The following is a 25,444-nucleotide window of genomic DNA, read 5'->3' as shown; positions in this document are numbered from 1 at the left end:
GAGAGAGACGGAGAGAGAGGGAGGGAGGGAGACAGATTTTGGGGGGAGGCAGCGTCAGATTTGGGCGGTGCTAATTGCTATACTAGCACACTGTACACGGCACGCCACCACGCCAGCCTCGCCAAAAGCCCAAGACCTCTCGCCGATTCTCCGTTATTTTCAAACCAAAAAAAAAAAACAGAGGAACTCGTTGCGCTGACAAAAAGGATGATGGATTTTTATTTTTGAGAAGTAAGGGTAATGGAATCTAGAGTTTACACAAGAAGAAGAGCACATGATTTTGATTACGATGGAAGTTTTTGTTTGTGATCGCCAGTACGAATGGATGCTTGCTCTCATTACAAGCATAGGCCAAGCCCGTTCTCATTACACGGCCCAATCAGGCCCACGATACTTTAGGTTGCTTTTCCTTGGGAATAAGTTCACCGAAGGTTCCTCAACTTTAATAGCGAGATTTTTTGAGATCCCTTAACCACAAAACCATAAATGTATACCCCTAAACTCATACAAACCATGCACTCAAGGTCCCAGGGCAGTATACATGGGTGGTTTCGTTGATGTGGCATCCTAGTCAGCAAAAACTATTAAAAAAAGTATGTGGGGCCCACATGTCAGCTGCGCATATTTTTTATTCTTCCTTTTCTTCTCCTTCTCTTCTCTTTTCTCTCCTCTCTCTTCTCTTCTTCAGTCAACTCAGGGAGGCCGGAGGTCGGCGGAGCGGCGATTGGCGCGCGGCGGGCGAACGCGGCGGCGGGCCGCGCAGCAGCGGAGGCGGCGGGCGTAGCGGATGCGGGCCCGCGCGACAGCGAAGGGGTGGTGGGCGAGCGCGGTGGCGGGCCCGCACGGTAGCAGAGAGGAGACGGGCGAGCGCAGCGGGCGAAGCGGCGCCCAGGTTGCGGGCGGAGCGAAGGCAGGGGAGCCACGAGTTCTGCTGCTCCGGCTCGTCGAGATTATCCTCCTCGTCCGGCCGTCCGAGCTGGTGTGCCTCGTCTGCGCCTCGGCCGTCTGCAAGCAGGCCATCTCCTCACCGACCCAGCCTTCCTCCGCCGCTTCCGCGACTACCTCCCCTGCTGGGGTTCCTCCAAAATGTTGCCGGCGGCAGTGAAGATCGGTACGTCCCCGCCGGACATCGCGTGCCTGTAGCGCCCGTTCCGTCGCGCCTAGCGGGAAAATTTAAATTCTAAAAAAAAATAATTGCAAAATCTGTTTCTTTGCTTGTTGTCAGTCTCCGTGCCAATCCCTGATCTCGAATCCCCAATCTATCGTCAAATTCAAATCCCGAATCCAAATCCTTCCCAAATCAAATTCCTCCGCAAAAGTCTATTTTGCCTCCCTCAGGTTCGGTGGGCCGATTTCCTCTCGGCCCATCTCTCTCTCTCTCCCTCAGCTCTGCCCGTGCGCCGTGTGAGCGTGCGCATGCGCGTGAGCCGACGCCGAGCCGAGCTCTCCCTCTCTCTCTCGTTCTCCCGCTCTCTCTCCCCGCTCCATCCCCGGCAAGCTCCCCACGCGCCGTTGCCTCGCGCGCGCGCGCCCGCGCGGTCGCTGCCATCATCAACCGCCTGCTTCCCGTGCCTGCGCCATCCGGCCCCGCGCCCTGCCGCGCTGCGCCGCCTGCCCCGCACCCTGCCCCGCGCGCGTGCCCGAGCCGTGCCTCCCGCTCCCATCCCTCTTCCTCCCCAAACCGGCATAGCGCGAGCCTTCTTTCTCCCTCTCCATTTCCCGCTTTCCTCTCTCGGCCCGGCCTCTGCTCTCCCTCCGCTCGGAGCTGGCGCCAGGGCAAAGGAACAGCCGCGCCGCGCCAGCCTGTCCTCCGCCGTTTGACCGCGCCCGTGAAGCCTATCCCTTCCCCTCGAAGCTCCCTCGCCCCTAGTGCCGTCCAAGGTTGGTTTCCGAACTGACATTGCCGCCCTATAAACCCGAGCCCCTCCCCAAACCAATCTCCCCCGTTTTCGCCCTCGCCATTGCCGCCCTGCCCTGTTCGCCATCGCCGTTCGTCGTCGCGCGTGTCGGAGGAGCCGGCACGAGCGAGGACGCGTGACGTGGACTCCGGGCGCACCCTCTCCTTCCTCTTCCCCGGCCCGAGGCCGGAGCGATCACGCCTCGCGCCGTCGGCCATCGTCACTGCGCCCCTTCACCCCGCACGGTAGTGCATCCTCCCCATTCTCCCTCTCGTTCCTCCTCTTCCCCTTAGCTTTCGGTAGAGGCTTGTATAGCCTCCCCGTAGCTAGCTGGCGCCGCCCCGACCGCTGCCGCCGCTCGCTGTGTGCTCGCCGCCGTCGCCGCCCGTGCTCGGTAGCGCCCGCACGTCGCCGGCCTCTCTCGTAGTGTCTCCATCTAATCCGACGCTAGAAACGGACTCCGGTGGCCGCGTAGATGCTATAGTCTGGAGGAATTGATCCCTAGTCGCGTCATCGCCGTTTCCCTTTTTTCTCTCCGCCGGTTGCCGCCGCCGCAATCCGCCGCCGTCGAACTCCTTCCGGCGAATCCGAGCCGTTGGTTCGTCTCCCCTCGTCTCGTGCAACCACCCGGTGTGCTATCTTTCGCCTGTATCGCCGTGGTTCGCCCCGCTGTTCGCAGCCACCGTCCGCCGTCCGTTCCGGCCGGCGCCTTCTTCAACCTCCCGCCGGCCCGCGTGGCAGCCACGTAGGCGCCAGCTCGGCCGAGACTGGGTCAAGCCGACATCGGCCTGCCGCTCCCCTCTGCCCTGCTCGCGCGCGCGGTCCACCGCGAGCCGTGAGGCTGCGCGTGGGCCCGCCGCATCCGCACCCACCACGAGCCGTGCGCGTGCGCTGCGCCCCGCTCCAAACCCTAGCGCCGCGTCACGTGCTCCTCGCTCACGGTGAGCCGAGCCGCCGTCAAGCGGGTCCCACTCAGGACCACGCGAGATGGACCCGGCCCACCGGCTCCCTCTCTCCTTCCCTCCCGCGCGTGCCTTGGGCCGCCTTCTCGGGCCGGCCGGCCCATTAAGCTCGGCCGAGCCGCCCCTTTCTCTCGGGCCGCGCCCTAGCCGCCCGAGGGAAGTCTATTCCCTCTCCCTCTTTCATTTCTTTTTCCAAAAGGGTTTAAACAAATCCTTTTTCCTTTAGACCAAAAATCCAATAATCTTAGAAATTCAATATCTTCTCAACCGTGTGTCCGTTTGACTCCGTTCAACTTCCAAAATTCCCCAAATCTCGAGATCTATCTAATGGCAGGCTTAGAGGTCAATAATAGGGCTTTATTTTCGCCGTTTGTTGAGTTGTCCCGTTTCGCATGTAGTTTCGGAGCCCGAAGACCCGCAGTGCGAGGATTTCGAGGATCAAGCTCAAGATCTCGAGCAAGGCAAGTCACCTTTGATCATCTTGCACCTATAATTTAAATCTAAGTATTTCTTTTCCGCAAATATTGCATGAATAGGATTAACACGAGTAATTCGGCCACGGCTTGCGAGATAGCCTACCGGCCCCCAAATCCTAATTGCTGCAATTACCCTTCTTGAATTATTGAACACTTAAACCTCCTTTGTCAACTGTTGTGCTTCGATGCATGGGCCCTTAGGCACGCGCATCGGAACACCTCCCCTCATATTTAAAATATCCAACGATGGGTAAAACTTGGGGTTTTACAAAAGACTTGGAAAAAAACCCGACACCTGGGTCGGTGCTTGCGAATTAAAATGAATTTCCAAAATCGCGGACCGGGGGACGTACCGGGAGTACGGTTTCCCGCTCTTGCACTTAAGGACCGTTTCCTTGGAATTTCATCCGAACATAAGGCAAGTGTGACCACATGGGTGGAATGGGATGCCCCTGCCTGAGTAATTAGCTAATCGGGGGAGCCATGATGCCAAGAGACATGTGGATTCAACGGGGTGGTGCCGGGGAGAACCCCCGGGCTTCCTGGCACAGTATGGTCTGGGACCTAACCTGTTGTCGGTCTGGGACCCCTCTCGTTGGCATATGGTGAACCTATGTCAGCTTCCGAAATGCCTTGTCATGAAAGCCTCAAGGTCTCCAGACGTGGCTGTTCTACACGGGCTGGGTGATCCGGGTTAGTAATGTCGTGTGGGTAAAGTGTACCCCTTCTGCAGAGGTTATTAAACTGTTTGAACAGCCGTGCCCACGGTCATGGGCGGACGTGAGGTGATTCCTAGCGTAGTTTTGTTTGACTACTGCTTTGTGAAACTGATGTCGTGGAAAGGATTCGATGTTGGGAAAATCTGCGGCTGATGGGATCAGCTAGGCCCGGGTGGCCGTTTGAAAGCTGTTGGCCGGGTGCCAACCCTGAATCAATTCAAAGACTGATACATTGCACATACTCCGACCGGACGAGACGCACTGTCTCATCCGTGTCGTTTGAGAAGCACTCACTTAGTTGTTTCAAAAAGGAGTTTAAATAAAATCAATTGCAAAAACAACAGCCTTTCCTTTGAAGCCTGCATTAAACACTTAATTCCCAAGGCTTGCTGAGTACTCCCGTACTCACCCTTGCTCTATATAAATAATCCCCCCCCCCCCAGTTGCTGAAGAAGACGAAGTGGATCCTGCTGATGAGGAGTTCTTCCAGGAGCAAGTCGGCTACGATGAGTTTTAGGGTTTCGGCCTAGTTCCCGGGTCGCGCCTGTGATGAATGGTCCAAGTCTTGGCTTCCGTTTTCCCTTTTGTAATGCAGTTGTGAGCTCGGGATCTGTTCGCAGCCCAACATGACTGTACCCCTACTCTGTAATAAAGAGACCTCTGTTGCTGTGATATTCTGTCTTCCTGTGATACCAGCACTGCTTCCTGGGACTGGTATCGATTAACAGGTTAATTTGGAGCGTCACGGGCTAGTTCCGTTTAGGGCTAGCTCGGGGCGTGACAGTGCCCTTGCTGGGTCACCCTCGACTACCGCCAAGGCCACGCCCTCCTTGACGAGTTCCCCTTCAGCGCCGACTTCACCGTGTGGCACCTCAGGACGGGACGACGGCGCCGGCTCCCCCGTCCGAACCTCCCCTACTTCAGGTCCTACGCCACCGCGGTGCTCTGCTCCGCCGTCGGATGTAACCACCTCGACTGCCGCCGTAGCGGCCCCTTCCTCGTCGTCAAAACCACCCATATATACTGCCCTGGGACCTTTCGCCCGCCGCCCGCCGGTCACCCTGAGTTGACTGAAGAAGAGAAGATATAGGAGAGAAAAGAGAAAAGAAGGGGAAGAAAAGAGAAGAAAAAAAACAAAGATGTGCAACTGATATGTGAGTCCCACATACTTTTTTTAATTTTTTTTTCTGACTATGATGCCATGTCAACGAAACCACCCATATATACTGCCCTGGGAACTTGAGTGCACGGTTTGTGCGAGTTTAGAGGTATACCTGTCTGGTTTTGTGGTTAAGGGATATTAAAAAATATCGCTGTTGAGTTGAGGGATCTCCGGTGAACTTATTCCTTTTCTTTGTACGCTTCTCTTTAGCCTTGTTGCCTCCAGGATTGCCGCATGACCGCCTTCATCTTCCTTGTTGCTCCCACTCCCAGGATCATCAGCTGGTCTGTCCGCCGATGCCCTGACAATGTAATTTCTGTTGGATGAATATATACTAAGGTTAGGCAAGGAGCAAGGTGAAGGGGAGGAAAACGGTTTGTGAACTTACAAGTTATTATACAAAATCAATCACTCTGTAGCATCGCCATGTAATCCGGAATTTTAAAAATATAATGACGTCTCATATGAAATTAGTGAAAATATATTGGCTTCTTCTGATGATATCATTAGCATGGATAGGACGCATGACCAAAAGCCCTGAAAATGCAGAAGCAAAATGAGTGAAACAAATTAAGGCATTCCTCTGACAGGGTAGAAAAAGATCGAAACCAATATATTGTGCGGAAATGACAGATAACAAATAGCTCCAATCTTTCTGAAATACATCATTTAGAATAAGTACGTAGTGAACAATGCTTATGTTTTTGCTAAATGCACTGAACATCTGTCCGTAAATACTTTTCCTAAAGGCAAAATTTGCTACCGGCAGCGCGGCGAATTCAGGAGTGCGTACGCTAAACAACGGTGGAGACGACGGCGGCGTGTTATGACCAATGTGTTGGTTAAGTTGGCCGTTAGGCCATGTAAGAGCTGGGCCAAGGCCCATGTACGGATGGAACACTTCATAAACCTGTGTAATAAGTTTTACTTTAGGTCTCTCAATTTGTCGACCAGTCTGATTTTTATCCTTGAACCGCAAAACCGGATACAAGGCATCTCTCAACTTACAAAAACAGTGCACATAAGGTCCCAAGGCGGTTTGGATGACAATTTTGGTTGACGTGGCGCCTACGTGGCTGGTTTAAATTGGTCCTCGTTCTACGTGGCAATAACATGGACTAGAAGTAAAATGTATATTTTTAAATGTGAGGCCCACGTGTCAGTCAAACAAAACATAAAAAATGTTGGGGGAGCATCCTCTTTATCTCTACGGATGGTGGCTATCCTTCCCGGCAATACCTCCCTCCTCGAGCTCCCTCGCCAGCGGGCGGTAAGCCGCCCGAAGCTCCTTGGCCACGGCGCTCGCGCAGTCTGGACCAGGTAGTTGGTGGCGGCGGTCACTATGGCATCCGCAGGAGGCGGCGACGGTGGTGGGAGGTGAGGAGGTCCACGGTGATGGGGCTTAAGAAGGCATAGGCGGCGACGAAGCAGATGCAGGGAAGGAGCTCAAGGAGGCGGAGATGGTGGCTGCTGGGGATGTTGGTGGAGGCTTCTTTCTCTGCAGGAGGGAGGGAAGGGGCGGGTGGGGGAAGGGGAGATGAGATCTACGTGAAGAAGCCAGTGGCGGCGGCGGCGACGCAGGATGAGACGTTGGTGGCAATGCTGATGTCGTTCATGACGAGGTCGGTGGTGGGGAAGTGGTTCTACCGCAAGGCTCCCGTGCGGCGCACCGACGACAGGAACAACGGGAGAAGAGGCAGCGGTGGGGCGGCGGCCGGGGGAGGGGGTGTCTCGCTTTCGGTCGCGGAGGTGATGCCTCCCGTGAAGGCCTCCCGTGCGCACGGGTGCACGGAGTGCGGCGTGGAGTTTGACTCGGCGTCCACATACGGTGGCACCACGTCGTGGGCTCCGAGGCTGAGGAGGTGACGAGCGGGGCGGAACGGCGGCGCGGAGAGAGGGCAGCAAACGAAGCGGGTCGGGCGGAGCGGCGGCCGCCCTGACCAGGCACTCGAGGCCATCGACTTCGTCAGTTCGTCGCCCACGCTGCCAAGTGCCACGCACCCGCTCAATAGATATATATCAATTCCTAGAAAGGGGCCTTGTTCTATTTGAACATCATAGCTAGCTTTATAGATAATTATGGTTGCAAGAAGATGGAACAAGTTCTGATAACTTCATGCATGATGGATGGATGTTTTTGGGCGACGGGCGTCAGCTCCAATATATCAAGAATGCCAATTAATTTTGAATTGTTCTGATAATGGGGAAAGTGAAATCATCCCTCAAGAGGATATCCCTTGATAAGATTTCTATAAAGTATTGTAATAGGGAAGAAAACCAAGTACTAGCTTATGAATTGGCCAATATAGCTTTATTAAAAATTCATGTATCTGGGTCGATAAACTTCCTCGCTTTTATTACGAACAAATTGGTTAAAGATGTAACTATGTTTTCAGATCAATAAAGTCTAGCCAAATGGCTTCAAAAAAAAAAAAAGAACTTCATGCATGATGACTGAGCACCACGACGCGAGGGTACGCCAAGTCGACTCGCAGCCTACGGTCGCCGGCGAGATGGCCATTCAGCCCTTCCACCGCCGCCTCCGCGTCGCCGCCGCTGTAGAACGTCACAAACGCCAGCCCGCCGCCGTCGCCGTCGCCGGCGGGCTGGCCTTCCCTGGACAGGGAGCACGCGCGTACGGGCCCGAACCGCTGGAAGAGCCACCGGAGGCTATGCCCCTCGACGCCCGCCGCCACGTTGGTGACGCGGACGAAGCAACGCCGCCACTCGTCGGCGTCGAAGTCGTCGGCGGCGGCGGCGGCGTGCCGGTGCCACCCCGGCTTGCACTGCTCCCTGCAGCTACGAGATGAGAAATAGCCGTCCATGTAGTTGAAGACGCAGAAGCTCTCGTTGTGTGATCGCCATCCGCAGATCCTGCACGCGTCGTCCTCCACACATCTCCTCCCGCCGCCGCTCGCCGCCGCCGCCACCACCATCTCTTTGTTGCTCGTCACCGTCGTCGTCATCTTCTTCTTCTTAATTATTGTTGCGATCGAATACCTAATTTTATTGGTCTTCCGGCTAGCTTCATAAGGCGTTAGGCTAGACAATCTAGATTCGAAACCTTACCTTTTCTAATTATTTGATATTAGCTTATTTCCTAATATTCGCGTCTAATTAATTATATTTATCTATAATAAAGTTTAAGCCAATTGTAGTTGTATACGGATACGGTTGTGAATTTCCAAGTTAAATTATTAAGGTTTTTTTAGTATCATCTCCAATATTCCAACTCATCCAATCAGGCATGATGAAACGCAAGGAGAGATCATCGGAGTTAGAGGTCGCCGTCGCCGGAGATGATGACGATGATCGTCTGAGCAGCCTCCCCGACGACGTGATCGGCCGCATCCTCTCTTTCCTGCCCGCCCGGCAAGCCGCGCGCACGACGCAGCTGTCGCGGCGGTGGCGGCGAGTGTGGCCCGCGCACGTCGCCGCGCTCAACCTGTCCGTCCTGGACTTGCCGCGGCGGCGCCGCCGGTGCCCGGGGATGATCCAGAGAGAGTTCGCCGCTCTCGCCGGGGAGGCCCTCCTCCGGTTCCCGACCACCGGCATCCCCTCCATCTCCGTCGAGGTCGACCACTACATCAACGTCGCCGCCGACGGATGGTTCGGCCAGGCGATGGAGCGCGCCGTCGGCTCCGTGCGCGTCACTTCGCTGCGCGGGCTCGTCGGCTGGCTGCCGCTCCCGCCCTGCGCCCGCGCGGCGGCCATGGCCGTCGCCGCGCCGCGCACCGTGCTGACACTCCCCGGCGTCGACGACCGGCAGGTGTTCGGCAGATTGTCCGAGCTGAGCCTGTCGCTGGTGCGGCTCGGCGGCGGCGGCGAGCGGCCGCTGGACGAGTTCCTGTCGTCGTGCTGCCCGCGGCTGAGGCGGCTGCGGCTGCGCGGCGTGAGGGGGCGCCACGCCGTGCGCCGGCTGGCGCTCCACACGCTGGACCATCTCGAGGTCCTCGACATCGACGGCGTCGACGACCTGGAAGCCCTCGACGTGTCGGCGCCCAACCTCCGGTGCCTGAACGTGCGCTCCTGCTTCCGCGGCGGCGGCGGCGACGTCGCCGTCACGGCGCCGGGGATCGAGGCCGTCGTCTGGCACCGGAGCTACCCGGAGCATCTCGCCTTCCGCTCCGGCCTGGCGCGCGTTCGCCGGCTCGCCGGGCCACTCAAGCTCGCGGCGGTCGGGCGGCGCGACCTGTTCGACGCCCCTTACACCACGCAGCTCCTGCGGTCGTGCTCCCTCGCCGTCGGCCATCTCGACATGGAGCTCGTGATGCCGGAAGACATGGCTCTCGCCAACTGGCTAGGCGGCGGCGGCGGCGCGTGCGAGGACTTGATCCGCCATCTGCCGGAGCTGCCGCGTGTCACTGTACTCTCGCTCAACATCAGGTGGAGCTTCGCCAGCGGCGGCGGCGGCGGCATTGCGGCGAGCTTGGCGTCACTACTCTCCAAAACACCAAGCTTAACAAGGCTTCACATTCGAACAAGCCCCTACTGCTTCTCAGTCTTTGTATGCTCCCTCATTGTTTCTTGCAGACCTGAAACGTGTGCCCTCATTTTCCACGCTCACACTCCCCGAACAGCTAAACGTTATAGTATATAACTTTTTTCAAAAAAAATTATAGAAAAATTGTTTTAAAAAGTTGTATTAATCCATTTCCTAGTTTTAGAAATGTAATACTTAATTAATCATACGCACTCTAAATGTGTTTTTTTTTTAATCTTAGGAGGGCCAAGAGGAGGTTGAGGCGGTGGCGGTGGCGGCACGAGGAAGCTGGCACATGTGGATGACAGATGGTGAGGACGATAGCCGGAAGCCGAGGCTTGGTCGTCGTCTCGACTCCCTTCGAGAGGTGAGCGTGGACGGGCTCACCGGCGGCGACCGTGAAGAGTACAGCGTCGTCGTCGAGCTCTTGCTTGCGACCATCGTGCCACCGTCGCTAGAGAGGATGTCTCTTGCGTTCCATGGCCATGCCGCGCCAGCCATCATTGATGACATCGCTAGGGAGATCCCGCTGCACTTCCCTATCATGGCGACCGGCCGCTGGGAACGCTCCCCGCCGAGCGCGGTCACATGGAAATCAAGCTAGATGACAGCTCGTCAGCTCCCACGGGGATGCAACTGGGACGGGCAAGCGGTTTTTTTCCTTCCCGTTTATCACAATTTAGTTAAATTTTTCTTTCAAAATTTGTGTATTTCCTATATTTTTGAAATATATGGCGCATTTATGTTTGTTATAGCCCTATATTTTGACTGAGAAATGTGTGTACTTCCTATTTTCTTTCAAAATTTGTAACTTTTTTCCTTCTATATTGACAATATGAACTTCGCATTGTCTGGTGTGAGTCGTTCAAAAAAAAAACACTTAAAATCCAATCTTCCTCCAACTGAAAGGCGTCACGTCGGCTAAAACTATTCTCAATACTATAGAGGGACTCGATTTGCTCTAGTTAAGAAGTTGTGGAGGTGTTACATACCTGATTTTGTGTGGTTAAAGGACGCGAATGAAACTCAATGTGTTGTGCAGCTCCCGCACCCGCTGCGCCAGGTGCACGGCGCTCCCGTCCGGCCGCGTCATCACCAGGCACCTGCCGCAGGCGAGCTCGAGGAGCGCGACGCCGAAGCTGTACACGTCTGACTCCACGCTGGCCCTGCCAGTCACCATGCACTCCGGGTGACCTCGAGCTACCGGTCCAACAAAAAGGAAAAAGGAAGATTTGCTCCGCTCCATCAAAAAGTACCTCGAGCTACCGGTACCTCACAGTATCAAATCATTTTCGATCATTGGATTTAACAATGTCCATCCTACCTAGATAGATCCAACGATCAGAAACGATTTGGTACTTCGAGATACTTTATGTTGTACCGGAGTAAATCTCTTTCAACAAAGCCTCAATTGAACGCGATGGCAAACGACTTGTATTTAAGCCATCATTGAAGGTGAACGTGGGATAAGTATTGAAAAAACAACAACAACAGACTGGCGCAAAAATTTACAGCTTACAGAAAACCATACTGGCACAAAACTTACAACCTACAAATCCCTAAACATTCTGTAAGAATGCATTTGCATCCTGGGATATGGTGATGCCTTCCTGGCTGCATCAGCATTGACCACACTTTACAAATCCAGTATATACATTCCCCACAAAATGGAGAGCAACACCTAAGATCCTATATTCCTATGAGCACTGCAAGACTGCTACCGTGGCCGAGATCCAGGGATGGCAGAGAAGCTTCCGCTGTCAGACATGTAATAGTGGTTGTAATTGATTCTCGTAACGAGATCCGCCAGATGGGGGAAGTGACCAACATTGAGCTTGAAAGATAGGATCTGAAAAAGGATATTGAGATTGTCATGAATCTACTGAAAATACCAAGTTCAGACAACATAGGAGATCATCGAGTTTTGCTGGTAGTAGATGGAAACAGGAAACATACCCGCAGGAGAAATACAACGCACTCGTCAAATTGCTTCTCGATGCGATCCACTTCCATCTCACATCTTGCCTTGACGGCTGGAGCAGTTCCACCAGTACCAAGAGTCTGTTCTATGTTGTGGAAGTCAAGTGCCAATCCAAGAATGGTCTTAACTCGACTGGCTATGAGGGCCCACTGCACACAGGCAATTGCCGCAATGAACAATCTTAGCTAGAATAAAGTTTTTGGAATTAAGCTTTGATGATTGTAATAAGAACGACAAGTTACTCACCAACTTATCAGAGGCCACAAAGCATTGTCGCTGAATAGAAGAGAGGTATGCTTCATGAACTTCCATGACTTCATCCAGTGTAGTGGCGGATGCCATGCCATCACAAAGCTCAGTCCACGCACTATGGTATACCTACTCAAAACTGTGTCATGAGTACAGTAGAGAGATGTAGAAAGGAATGGATCAAAAATACCCAACTCACCCGATCCATGACATATTGATGAAATGCATCAACAAAATGAAGGAGCTTCTGCTCAACTATTAAATGTTGCTTAAAATTATGCGTAGTGCTACCTCCGCCCTGCCAGTGGGGAAAGGTTTGATACATCAGAATGAATCTATCATATTGAGAAGTTAGAGCAGGTTCAAGTACCCAACTATCAAACACTATATGAGTTTATACTGTTTCCAGATTTATCAGACGACAACATGAAAAATAAATAAATAAATAGATTCCATAAGATGGTGACAGGGTTATAGGATGGATAAGTACCTTCCACATCCACTTTCGAGTTTTGTCCAAAATAAACTTTGCACGCTTGACCTTTAGTAAGAATGCCATGACCTGATCGAGCAAAACAGCAAAAGGTCAAAAGCCATCAAATACATGGCACTGTTAAATAATTAGTCTAGAAAGTAAGTACCTGGTTATACTTCTTCAGTGCCTCCGTATTGACAATCAGATCAAGAGGCCAAGACACCTGCCACCCAACAGCATAACATGAACACATGGTAAAGAACGCAGAATATTGGTGCTGTTTTGTGCATACCTTATATGTAAAATTAAGCACATCAAGTGCCTCAATGCCAAAACCTTGTGCACGACCTTTCCTAGAAATTGATGTAGTTTCTTCATCGTTGCGCGTATCATGCTTTGCTAACGAGACAACCAAAGAATCTGGCGCAGTCAGGAGCATTTTGTCAGCTGAGTTTCTTATGGATTCCTGCAGACAAAAATTGATAAAGCTATTAAGATCCTTATGTGGCATCAATTTTGTCGCACTAGATTAGCATAGTGAATCACCTGTAGCAAAGTATTCAACTCAAAATCATCATCCCAGGGATTTCCTTTATCGAGCTTGTCAAAAATTGTTACCAGAAACTGCTGCAGCATGTCACCTGAAGGCTCAAGTTGGTCAATAGAATTGTATTTATTTCTACATTTGGTTTGAAAATAATGTTTGTTTCTTTGATGAAACATGTATTTAACCTAGACATAGTAAAAAGATTTTTTCAGGGAAAATATTACGAGAGGTTAAGAACAACTCAATGATAGGTTGATAGCATAATACCTGACCCTAGCAAATAAATAGCACGTAAAACAAAGAGTTCGTCCATTAATCTCCAGTCACCCATTAGCTTTGACAAGATTTGCTTGCCAATGTGATCAACCTGTTGAGGGGGAAAATGCAAAAACCTGTTATACGGACGACTAACAAGATATATAACGTAAATAACTAAATGCTAGTATAATGTTTGAGCAGACCTGTCTCTTTATACATTTAGAAAGGCATTCTTGGATGATACCAACTGGTTGAAGAGGATCTCTCAAACTCATGCTCTGAATAAACTTCAAAGCTCTTGAGGCAAGTGTGCTATCTTTCTGCAAAGGTAAGATCTCTGACAGCGGGACATTTTCCTGAAGGGTGAAAAGGTTAACAACTAATAAGAAAACATGAACAAGACACTATACTTCAGAATCAGTCTCACATTTACACATGGCAGAAGAGTCGGGAATGTATAGAGAGACTCCAAGGTTCTCCTGTCATCCTCTTGGCGGATATATTCTGAATCATCAAACTGAAAACCAAACTTGTAATCAGTTCCGTCTAGTCTGGGGAAATATGTTGTAGATAGGGTATCACCAGGGCTAGTCCCTGAAGAGTCTCTATCACCAAATATAGACTTCCGTATGTTCTCATCATTCAGTGGAGGAAGATGGAAACTTTTAGAGATATTTAAGTCGCTCCAGGAGTTTTTGTTCCTCTCTAGTATTTCTTGACAAGCAGTGATGCCAGGGTTTTCATAGCAAGATAGGTTGAAATGGCTTTCTACTGCAGTGGAAGATACATCTTGATGATCTCCAGGGACAAATGTTGGATCCCTCATAACAGCATTTTTTGCTAAAGTTTTCTCCATGCCGTCATAGTCCCTACCTGATGTAGCATCTCTTAGGAGCTTTAACCAAGTCTTCTCAGAGCTGTTTTCTCCACATACCTCTTCTGTTTCTTGTACATTACTCTTACTGTGCACAATTGATTTGTTAACTGGAGCATGATCAGCACACAACTTTCTTAAGTAATCATCAACATGGTCACCATTTTCCAACAGACCAGATAGGCATATCAAGAAACTCTCAGACAAGGTTAAGAAACCCATTTTGCAAGCATTATTTCCAAACTGGCCTGCAGATTCTTCAATAATATCTTCACGCTTATCTTGAATTCTTATACTTGAGGTATCAGGCCGAAACTTCTGTTGACTAATGTAATTGCCATGCTGATCAACATTAAACTCATGTACGACTTCACGAGTTTGAATCCGATGTGTCTCTTGAACATGCTGAACAAGCTGAAATGATTTCCCAGCAGATAAAATGGCTCTTGCAATATCTTTCAAGAACACTGGGCATAATATGTCCGCGCAACCTTGATTGCTAGATTTCAAGAGAGCTGCTGCAGCAGTTGCTTCCTGGTTGATTAATTCCTTTTTCCTGATAGATTCATTGTCAGCTAATGTTGATGAGCTATCAGTTCGTGGTCCTCGTACTCTGAGCATATAACTCATTTCCCAGAATGCTGGTTGATCTATTGTAACTGCTTTGTTCGCGTAAAAGAACATCTGCAGAAAACAGGTTCCCAAACCACAACAGGGAAGTTTTAAAAATGCAAATTTAAGTAACACATTTCATGACAGTTGCTCAATAAAATTAAAATTAAAGGACTTACATCCCTAACAGGATTACATTAGGCATCGAGGTAATGTTTAACTACATGATCACACGCAACTCCTCAGCAGGCATTAATAAAACGGAAGGGTTTATAAGACTCACCAAACTTAAAAAATGAGCCCAACACAAAGAAACATTTCAGACACAAGAGTAATAACCTTATACTAGAAAGGATTATAGTATGCTCATACGGAGTAGAAGATATACAGGTCAGGATCATAATTGCATATACTTATATGTGACTTTCAGGAGACAAATCGAATAGGATTAAGATCTCTGCCAAGCGCCAATCCAACAAAAAAAAACATTTGCGTTTATAACATAATGATATTATCATGATTTATGTTTGAACCAAGGTAGCTCAGGTCAAGCAAAGGATGGCCATCCTTACAGTATTTCACAGCTAACGTGTAGAGAAAACTTTAAATTTAAGAATACCAGTTAATAATTTCAAAATGTAGTTCAAAAAATGTCTTCCTTCAATACCTCTTCATAAGGGTCATCAAGAATACCATCATAGAGCCAGGAATCAAGACACTGGAGATATGGTAACAAGGTTTCAGCGAATATCACAAGCAGCATATGATAAGGTTCACCCTGGAATTTATAAAGATTTCAAATGTAAGAGAGTTGAACATTCTGTTAATAAACAAATAAGACCAAGTATTTGGACAACTGGCTTTTTTGTGGCAACCTCGCCATCTTCCACAAGACAGACTTCATTTAACTTCTTAAAAAGATGGTTTACAGCATGAACCGCCACTTCACTAGATGCTATCTGTGCGCCAGAATTCCAAAAGGCATCAGGCACAGCTCCTTGCACAACTTGATACAAATGTTCTGCTCCAGAACATAAACTGCATAAGATTTTATATTATGGGGTGAGTGAAAGCAACAATCTGTCAAGTGATAAAGAAGCATGAAACTGAAAACACAAGTTGTCAGTTGTACAGTCCTCTCCGGCTTTTAGAAAATTACCTAAAAAGGTAAAAAGGAAAAAAAAAAGGACTATACTATCATGTCTCTATAATCTCATATCTCTATGCAACTTTTTTTGCCATCACACATTACATAGAGTTGCTGATGTCTCTAGAATCACCTATAGTAGCATACAACATCACTACTAAAAACTAACCTAGTTATCCATTTCGTACAACAGTAATGTTATAGTAGAATAGACCATGACCTTGACATAGAATCAGTCAATCCCAGCAGAGTTATAGTCCTGTCAACTGAAAGAAACAACTGCTCTTCCTCCTTCAGAGCTGCTTTGCGGAGCCTCTGATATTAACATGACAACAATGTAATTTCGGACAAAACAAACATCATCCCCGAAAAATCTATGCACAGTCTGAATTGCAACCTCACCATTAGCCAAGAATCGACCGAACTAGCAAATGCACTCAGCGTCGGAGTTCCATGACCGCACGATCTTACCCTCCCAACAAAGAGCTCCACCTGCTTCAACCATGTCGCAGCAAACAGAAAAGGCTTGAGCACAGCTCTGAGGCTCGTCTGCGACAGGTGCGAAACATAGACCCCTGCTTTCTCACAGTATCCAGGTGCAGTCTTATCCCAGTAGAGCAAGACCGTGTCAAAGCCTTGGAGCACTTGGAAAACACTTTTAACCTGTAACATGTGCAACACCAATATAGTGCATATCTACATGATATCATACACATAAAAGAAGCATAGCACCAATTCCCACTGAGAATGAAAGGAACAGACGTGAAGGCAGTCAGAATGAATTACCCACCAATTCATGCTCTTGCGTACTCAGTTCTGGAACAGGCGCCGCATGAGGAAGGCCATCAGAAACGCTGAGCTGCAGCTTGCGTATAAAGCTCGCAGAGCCATCGGCCTCCATCAATCCCGCGTTTTGCTGGGGAAGAACCATGGGTGGATCCACTCGAGACCCTGCGACATTTGCGTGAATGAAAAAGAGTTAATTGCACATTGAGCTAGGTACATTGGCCATCCATTTCAATTGACGCCATAAATTTGCATAACTTTGCAGGTTGAATAAAAAAAAATTAAATGCAGATTGTACCAGGGTGGGCAGAGAAACATTGCACCCAAGTCCCCAAAATGGCCACCCAAAATCACAAAATAAACAGGGGCGGATCCAACTTGGGACTTCTGGGTGAACAAACAAACTGTTATTACTTGAATTATTTAAGAGAGGTTTAAGGCTATCAAATCAAGGAGGAGGAGAAGATCTAGAAGAGAAGCGCAAGCAGATTCCAGTCCCGGTGGGGTGGGAGGGAGAGAGAGAGAGAGATGAATCAGAAAGAGGACGCACCAGGATCCCCTCCCCTCCCCTCCGCTGCGATAGAGATCGCCGCCCAGCCCTCCCCTCCCCTGTTCAGCCGCGACTCGTCTTGGCGGCGGCGCAAGGAGCGGAGGAGACAACCAGAGATTTCTTTCTCTTTTACGCGATACTCGACTCAATATTTTTATTTACCACTCCCTCCGTCCAATGTTTAACTTTTGTCTTATTTAAATTTTTTTTATTATTAGATGATAAAACATGAATAATATTTTACATGTGACTAATTTATTTTAATTTTTTCATAAACTTTTCAAAGACGGACGATCAAAAGTTCGACACGGATTGTCATGGTTGCACTTATTTTGGGACAACACGGTATTTTAAAACTAGCTAGTGCTATTTCTTTATATAACTGGTGACCAACGTATCATCAATACTTAGGAAAAAATTAAACGATTGTGTCAAGAACAAATTCCTCATACCACCAGCAACCGCTAATTAACTGCCACTCTACGCACCGCTCTTTCTCCATGAGCCACAATCGTTTCTCCCCTTTGCCTTTACATGCGCGGCCTTAACCTTTAGGAACCGACATATCTTTTTCTCCTCCCCTATCGTGATGCGCACTATTGTTATGGTTGCCATTGAGGTCGGAGATGTCTCAATGGTCGGAGATGTCGGGTTTGCAGGAACTTTGGAAAGCAGGAGCTGACCTGACGAAGAGCGCTATATCCGGGCTCTTTCTTGCTAGATCTATCGGTTATCCAACTGTCGGATGGAAAAAGAAAATGGAGAGAGAGAGAGAGTTAATGTGCGAAGTGATTACTGAGTCACCGGACTTGGAGATGGATAGAATATGGTGGTCCAAATTAAAATGTAAAGTTAGCTATTATGTAAATGAAAATGGTTAAAGGATAACATTATATGAAAACTTTTAAGAATTTCTAAGAATACATAGTATAGTATGGATTGTAATTTACTCCCTTTGTAAAAAAACGAATGTAAAACTGGCGTGACACATTCTAGTATAACAAATCTGAACATATGCAAGTCTCGATTCACTGAAAATTTTTAAAATTGAAACCACGCCACTCCCGTCCCTTCTTCCGTCTCCTCTCTCACGTCTTTTCCGTTTCCATCCACATCCCCTCCCTCTTTCCTCATCTCCGGCGATTGAGCCGGGCGAACTTCTGGTCCTCGATCGATCATGTCGTCGGTGAGGCCGAACTCCCTCAGCTCCTCCACCGAGTGGTGCACCAGCAGGGCTGTGTTGGAATTAATGAATGGGCCTTAGCCCACTCGAAGATTAATTCTTTGGAAAATCACAAAAGCCCACCTCATGGGATGGCATGCTTGTGGAGTTTAGTACCACCTTGCTTATTCTAGGAGAGGAGGACCTCCTTAAAAGGGAGGATGTCCTCCTAGCCACTTGAAGCATGTGTGGTGGAGAGAAGAGGGGAAACACGCGCGCGCTCGCTCGCCTCGCCTCGCCTCGCCGGGCCGGCGGCGCGCGTGCAAGACGTACGCGTCGAATGGTCCGAAAAATTGGCTCCTTACCCTTGCGCAGATGCAGCCTCCTTTTGCAGTTTTGTTTTGCTGCAAATTCGGATTCGTTTTTGTTTTGGAAACGTTCCGAAAAATCCGGTGCGTGCAAACGGCGTGGAGTCCGGATAAGTTACGCGCGACTTATCCGGTTCGGTTACGCGCAGTAGAGATCGTGCGGGCGCCCTGATCAAGCGACCCTTCTCTATATAAACCGACCTGCCGTCTTCACGCAACAAGAGTGAAATCAATCTAGGGTTTGCCTCCAACTCTGTACTGCGCCGTCGCTCGTAGACTACTCCATCCCGTTCGCCGGCGTGCACCGGCGATCGGGAGAGCAGGTCTCCGGAACCTCTGCCTTCGACGTCCTGCACCGGGAGAAGGCGGCAATAAGGTTTTTGGGAAGCGCTTCGCGCGACTGCTCCCTGTTTTGTTCGCGACGGCTCGCCTTCCTCTTCGCTCGCGTGTTTCGTGTCTTCGTAGACACCTGCGAAAAGTTTCGACCAAGCAACCGGTCTTTCCGTCACCTCGGTACGTATTCAATATGTTGCGCATATTTGATCTGTTCGTGTTTTACTGCTTAGTTTACATGTATAGATCTAATGACACGTTCATGCTAGTTTTCATCTGTAATGTCATGATTTATTTATAGAATAGATTAAATCATTATATGTCTATAATCTCAACAATCCAAAAACCTTATTATAGGCACTGTGATTTTACTATGGCTGGTTTTGCCGATGCACTGAGGCCGGATAAATTCACCGGTGTGCATTTTAAGAGATGGCAGATCAGGGTCACTCTGTGGCTGACAGCTATGAAATGCTTCTGGGTGAGTACTGGCAAACCTGAAGGAGTTCTTACTGCTGAACAGCAGAAGCAATTCGAGGAAGCCACTACTCTCTTTGTGGGATGCATTCTTAGCGTTCTTGGCGATCGTCTGGTCGAGGTGTATATGCATATGACCGACGCTAAGGAGTTGTGGGATGCACTGAATACTAAATTCGGTGCTACTGATGCTAGCAATGATTTGTATATCATGGAGCAGTTTCATGACTACAAGATGGCTGACAACCGTTCTGTAGTCGAACAGGCTCATGAGATAAAAACCATGGCTAAGGAACTCGAACTCCTTAAGTGTGTCTTACCCGACAAATTTGTGGCCGGGTGCATTATTGCAAAACTACCTCCATCTTGGAGAAGTTTCGGTGCTGCACTCAAACACAAGAGACAGGAATACTCCGTTGAGGGGTTGATTGCGTCTCTTGATGTTGAGGAGAAAGCTCGGGAAAAAGATGCCGCGTCTAAGGGCGATGGTGGGCAGTCCAGTGCCAATGTTGTGCACAAGGCCCAGAACAAGAGCAAGGGGAAATACAAAGCTCAGCAGACCACCAACTTCAAGAAGCAGAAGAAGAACAACAACAATCCTAATCAGGATGAGAGGACTTGCTTTGTGTGTGGCCAAGTTGGTCATCTGGCTAGAAAGTGTCCACAGCGCAAGGGGATGAAGGCACCTGCAGGGCAGACTTCTAAGTCTGCTAATGTGACCATTGGCAACACTGGAGATGGAAGCGGGTATGGTAATTTACCTACTGTTTTTTCAGTTAATCAATCTACTAATTGGTGGGTTGATACTGGGGCCAATGTACATGTTTGTGCTGACATCTCATTGTTTTCTTCTTATCAGGTCGCACGGGGTTCCACCGTCCTAATGGGGAATGGGTCACATGCTTCTGTTCATGGTGTTGGCACGGTAGATCTGAAGTTTACTTCGGGAAAGATCGTGCAGCTGAAGAACGTGCAGCATGTCCCTTCTATCGACAGGAATCTTGTTAGTGGCTCCCGTCTGACTAGAGACGGATTTAAGTTGGTTTTTGAGTCTAATAAAGTAGTCGTGTCTAAACATGGATATTTTATTGGTAAAGGTTATGAGTGCGGAGGCCTGTTCCGCTTTTCCCTTTCTGATTTCTGCAATAAGTCTGTGAACCATATTTGTGGCAGTGTGGATGATGAGGCTAATGTTTGGCATTCACGTTTATGTCATATTAATTTTGTCTTGATGTCTCGGCTTTCCAGCATGTGTTTAATTCCTAAGTTTTCTATTGTCAAAGGTTCTAAGTGCCATAGTTGTGTGCAATCGAAGCAACCTCGCAAGCCTCACAAGGCTGCCGAGGAGAGAAATTTGGCACCACTAGAACTCTTACATTCAGATCTTTGTGAAATGAATGGGGTGTTGACGAAGGGTGGAAAACGATATTTCATGACATTGATTGATGATGCTACTAGATTTTGCTATGTGTACTTGTTGAAAACGAAAGACGAGGCTCTAGACTATTTTAAAATTTATAAGGCAGAAGTTGAAAATCAACTTGACAGAAAGATAAAAAGGCTTAGGTCTGATCGTGGTGGAGAGTTTTTCTCGAACGAGTTTGACTTATTCTGTGAGGAACATGGCATCATACATGAGAGGACGCCTCCCTATTCTCCCGAGTCTAATGGGATTGCTGAAAGGAAGAACCGCACACTGACTGACTTGGTGAATGCCATGTTGGACACCGCGGGACTGCCTAAGGCATGGTGGGGGGAGGCATTGTTGACCTCAAATCATGTGTTAAACAGAGTTCCTAACAGAAATAAGGACAAAACACCATATGAGATATGGATTGGTAGAAAACCAACACTTTCTTATTTGCGCACATGGGGGTGCTTGGCGAAAGTCAATGTACCAATAACGAAGAAGCGAAAACTTGGACCTAAGACTGTGGACTGTGTTTTTCTGGGATATGCTCATCATAGCATTGCCTATAGATTTTCAATAGTTAAATCTGAGGTACCGGACATGCATGTTGGTACAATTATGGAGTCTCGTGATGCTACCTTCTTTGAGAGCTTTTTCCCAATGAAGGATACACATAGTGGTTCGAACCAACCCTCTGAAATAATTCCCAGTTCAATCACACCACCAGAACAAACTGAACATACACATGAACTTGTCTCTGAGGAGGATGTCAGTGAAGCTCCTCGAAGGAGTAAGAGACAAAGGACGGCTAAGTCTTTTGGTGATGATTTCACTGTGTACCTCGTGGATGACACTCCTAAGTCAATTTCAGAAGCATATGCATCTCCTGATGCAGACTACTGGAAGGAGGCTGTCCGTAGTGAAATGGATTCCATTATCGCTAACGGGACTTGGGAGGTGACAGAGCGACCCTATGGGTGTAAACCTGTGGGGTGCAAGTGGGTGTTCAAGAAGAAGCTTAGGCCTGACGGTACTATTGAAAAGTACAAGGCTCGGCTTGTTGCTAAGGGCTATACTCAGAAAGAAGGCGAAGATTTCTTTGACACTTACTCACATGTTGCTAGATTGACCACAATTCGTGTGCTACTTTCCCTAGCAGCCTCACATGGTCTTCTCGTTCATCAAATGGACGTTAAGACAACTTTTCTTAATGGAGAGCTGGATGAGGAGATCTATATGTATCAACCTGATGGTTTTGTAGTTGAAGGTCAAGAAGGCAAAGTGTGCAAATTGTTGAAGTCTTTGTATGGTCTGAAACAAGCTCCTAAGCAATGGCATGAGAAATTTGACAAAACATTGACATCTGCAGGCTTTGCAGTCAATGAGGCAGATAAATGTGTGTACTATCGCCATGGTAGGGGTGAGGGAGTTATTTTGTGCTTGTATGTTGACGACATACTGATATTTAAGACAAATCTTGAGGTGATAAATGAGGTTAAATCATTCTTGTCTCAAAATTTTGATATGAAGGATTTGGGAGTAGCTGATGTTATCTTAAACATTAAGCTAATTAGAGGTGAGAATGGGATTACACTCTTGCAGTCCCATTATGTGGAGAAGATCTTGAATCGTTTTGGCTATATTGATAGTAAGCCTTCTCCAACACCTTATGATCCTAGCTTGTTGCTTCGCAAGAACAAGAGAATTGCTAGGAATCAACTGGAATACTCCCAAATCATTGGCTCGTTGATGTACCTGGCTAGTGCAACTAGGCCTGATATCTCCTTTGCTGTGAGCAAGTTGAGCCGATTTACCTCTAATCCGGGAGATGATCACTGGCGTGCGCTTGAGCGAGTAATGCGCTATCTGAAAGGTACTGTGGAATTGGGGCTTCACTATACTGGGTATCCTGCGGTACTGGAGGGTTATAGTGATTCTAACTGGATCTCTGATGTGGATGAGATCAAAGCCACTAGTGGATATGTTTTCACACTGGGTGGTGGTGCTGTTTCATGGAGGTCTTGCAAACAGACCATTTTGACGAGGTCAACCATGGAAGCAGAGCTAACGGCACTGGATACTGCTACTGTTGAGGCAGAATGGCTGCGTGATCTATTAATGGATCTGCCTGTTGTTGAAAAACCGGTGTCGGCTATCCTTATGAACTGTGACAATCAAACGGTAATTGTCAAAGTGAATAGTTCTAAGGATAATATGAAATCGTCTAGACATGTGAAAAGACGATTGAAGTCTGTCAGGAAATTAAGAAACTCCGGAGTTATAACGTTGGATTACATCCAAACAGCGAGAAACCTGGCAGATCCTTTCACGAAGGGACTATCACGAAATGTGATAGACAATGCATCGAAGGAGATGGGTTTGAGACCCATGTGAGTTATACTATGGTGGTAACCCAGTCTATGTGATCGGAGATCCCGTGAATTAGATCCTGGGAAGAACAAATCATTAATAAACTAGAGGAGAGTACCATATATATACCCTCTCCAAGTGAAGATGCATATACTCTCGTGAGCTGCAAGGCAGGTTGGCTATGCCTTAATGAGTTCTGTTGGCTTTAATTAGCGAAGATGTTGTCCTGCAGAGCATTCTTGAAAGAACTCACCTTTGTGAGCTTGACTGTTGGTCGCAGTCTATGAAGATTTTGGGTGAATCTTCTAGGAAGCTTATTAAAGACCTAGGAGTATGACTTATACGCTCCACCCGAGGGGTAGTCTACAGACGGTCTAGTACCAGATAAGACTTTGAGTGAAACTTGCTTGCACAAGACTTGCAATTCAAGGCGTAGTCCATTGTTCAAGTTGTGAGTAAGTGTAGCTTGGAGTTCTAGGTGGATGTTCAACCTTAATTGGTCTCCATCGAACCGCTGGTATATAAACAGTATATTGGAAAAGGCAAATCTCAGTGGGATTTTGAGATTTGGTGGGGGATTGTTGGAATTAATGAATGGGCCTTAGCCCACTCGAAGATTAATTCTTTGGAAAATCACAAAAGCCCACCTCATGGGATGGCATGCTTGTGGAGTTTAGTACCACCTTGCTTATTCTAGGAGAGGAGGACCTCCTTAAAAGGGAGGATGTCCTCCTAGCCACTTGAAGCATGTGTGGTGGAGAGAAGAGGGGAAACACACGCGCGCGCTCGCTCGCCTCGCCTCGCCTCGCCGGGCCGGCGGCGCGCGTGCAAGACGTACGCGTCGAATGGTCCGAAAAATTGGCTCCTTACCCTTGCGCAGATGCAGCCTCCTTTTGCAGTTTTGTTTTGCTGCAAATTCGGATTCGTTTTTGTTTTGGAAACGTTCCGAAAAATCCGGTGCGTGCAAACGGCGTGGAGTCCGGATAAGTTACGCGCGACTTATCCGGTTCGGTTACGCGCAGTAGAGATCGTGCGGGCGCCCTGATCAAGCGACCCTTCTCTATATAAACCGACCTGCCGTCTTCACGCAACAAGTGTGAAATCAATCTAGGGTTTGCCTCCTACTCTGTACTGCGCCGTCGCTCGTAGACTACTCCATCCCGTTCGCCGGCGTGCACCGGCGATCGGGAGAGCAGGTCTCCGGAACCTCTGCCTTCGACGTCCTGCACCGGGAGAAGGCGGCAATAAGGTTTTTGGGAAGCGCTTCGCGCGACTGCTCCCTGTTTTGTTCGCGACGGCTCGCCTTCCTCTTCGCTCGCGTGTTTCGTGTCTTCGTAGACACCTGCGAAAAGTTTCGACCAAGCAACCGGTCTTTCCGTCACCTCGGTATGTGTTCAATATGTTGCGCATATTTGATCTGTTCGTGTTTTACTGCTTAGTTTACATGTATAGATCTAATGATGCGTTCATGCTAGTTTTCATCTGTAATGTCATGATTTATTTATGGAATAGATTAAATCATTATATGTCTATAATCTCAACAGGCTGTACCTCCCGCTGGCGCCGGTCTGCATCACCAGCGCGCCGCCATTGCTGAGGTTAGCGAGCCGAGGAGGATGGACGAGATTGGGCTTATACCCAAGTGCCTAGCGTGCAATTTTTTTTTTGTTAAAAATAACATTTCTGCTTCCCAACTGTCAGGAGACAGATGACATGGTGAAAAAGGAATGGTTTTGGACGTGACTATACAGCTAGTGGTAGCTCCACTCCATCTAAGAGAGATACTATCCACTTATACTTTAAATGTAATTTTCTCTTAAACTACTCATCCGATCTACGATCCGATTGTATCGTTGTGTTCGTAACAATTAAATCTTTATAACAAGATCTTACATGATTATATTTTGATGAAAAAATATAAATTACTTTTATCATATATCTAAATTACTTTTAGATTTCCCTAAATTACTTCTTAGACATATAAAAGTAAATTCAATAAAGTCTAAAAGTAATTTACATATATTATAGAAGTAACTTATAAAAAGAAAGTAACTTTAATGAATGCCTTTTTTCATTGGACGTGAAGTCATATTTTTATCCCTACAACGAATTTACTTCTAATGTCGTGACAAAGTTAGTTCCAT

General features: G+C 48.3%; 3 protein-coding genes across 5 annotated transcripts; 1 reads left to right on the top strand and 2 right to left on the bottom strand.

The window, feature by feature from the left end:
- Nucleotides 1-7,658: 7,658 nt before the first annotated feature.
- Nucleotides 7,659-8,183, bottom strand: LOC107275539 (uncharacterized). The gene has a single exon (XM_015763834.1). It carries the CDS (start codon nt 8,181-8,183, stop codon nt 7,659-7,661), a length of 525 nt encoding a protein of 174 aa, XP_015619320.1.
- A 281-nt stretch (nt 8,184-8,464) lies between these two features.
- On the top strand, nt 8,465-10,451 carry LOC107276867 (putative F-box/LRR-repeat protein At3g58880). Its single transcript, XM_015763833.2, has 2 exons — nt 8,465-9,724; nt 9,942-10,451. Exons 1-2 carry the CDS (start codon nt 8,465-8,467, stop codon nt 10,302-10,304), a joined length of 1,623 nt encoding a protein of 540 aa, XP_015619319.1. The 3' UTR covers nt 10,305-10,451.
- Nucleotides 10,452-11,111: 660 nt separating this feature from the next.
- Nucleotides 11,112-17,304, bottom strand: LOC4352744 (uncharacterized). Of its 3 annotated transcripts, none has more exons than XM_015762729.3 (18): nt 17,180-17,304; nt 16,928-17,016; nt 16,634-16,794; nt 16,246-16,506; nt 16,064-16,158; nt 15,572-15,734; nt 15,364-15,474; nt 13,638-14,768; nt 13,414-13,566; nt 13,220-13,319; nt 12,952-13,046; nt 12,698-12,871; nt 12,572-12,628; nt 12,421-12,492; nt 12,130-12,228; nt 11,928-12,059; nt 11,657-11,830; nt 11,112-11,549 (listed from the first exon to the last, which is right to left on the bottom strand). In XM_015762729.3, exons 3-18 carry the CDS (start codon nt 16,772-16,774, stop codon nt 11,418-11,420), a joined length of 3,090 nt encoding a protein of 1,029 aa, XP_015618215.1. In that variant the 5' UTR covers nt 16,775-16,794; nt 16,928-17,016; nt 17,180-17,304; the 3' UTR covers nt 11,112-11,417. The 3 variants fall into 3 exon arrangements, with proteins under 3 accessions (XP_015618215.1, XP_066162585.1, XP_066162584.1); XM_066306488.1 differs by having other exon boundaries at nt 16,928-17,013; XM_066306487.1 differs by lacking the exon at nt 16,928-17,016.
- Between the last annotated feature and the right edge of the window lie 8,140 nt (nt 17,305-25,444).

The sequence above is a fragment of the Oryza sativa genome, chromosome 12, assembly GCF_034140825.1.
Source record: "Oryza sativa Japonica Group chromosome 12, ASM3414082v1".
NCBI lineage: Eukaryota > Viridiplantae > Streptophyta > Magnoliopsida > Poales > Poaceae > Oryza > Oryza sativa.
Note: the sequence above shows the minus strand (reverse complement) of the source record. Positions and strands in the feature narration are given on the sequence as shown.

Excerpts from the sequence above, each read along its gene's own strand:
- LOC107275539 (XM_015763834.1), bottom strand. The coding sequence starts at position 8,183 with ATGACGACGACGGTGACGAGCAACAAAGAGATGGTGGTGGCGGCGGCG.
- LOC107276867 (XM_015763833.2), top strand. The coding sequence starts at position 8,465 with ATGATGAAACGCAAGGAGAGATCATCGGAGTTAGAGGTCGCCGTCGCC. Across the intron at positions 9,725-9,941 it reads CCTACTGCTTCTCAGTCTTT|GAGGGCCAAGAGGAGGTTGA; the intron begins GTATGCTCCCTC and ends TTTTAATCTTAG.
- LOC4352744 (XM_015762729.3), bottom strand. The coding sequence starts at position 16,774 with ATGGTTCTTCCCCAGCAAAACGCGGGATTGATGGAGGCCGATGGCTCT. Across the intron at positions 16,159-16,245 it reads CGGTCGATTCTTGGCTAATG|AGGCTCCGCAAAGCAGCTCT; the intron begins GTGAGGTTGCAA and ends TGTTAATATCAG. Across the intron at positions 12,060-12,129 it reads ATCAATATGTCATGGATCGG|GTATACCATAGTGCGTGGAC; the intron begins GTGAGTTGGGTA and ends AGTTTTGAGTAG.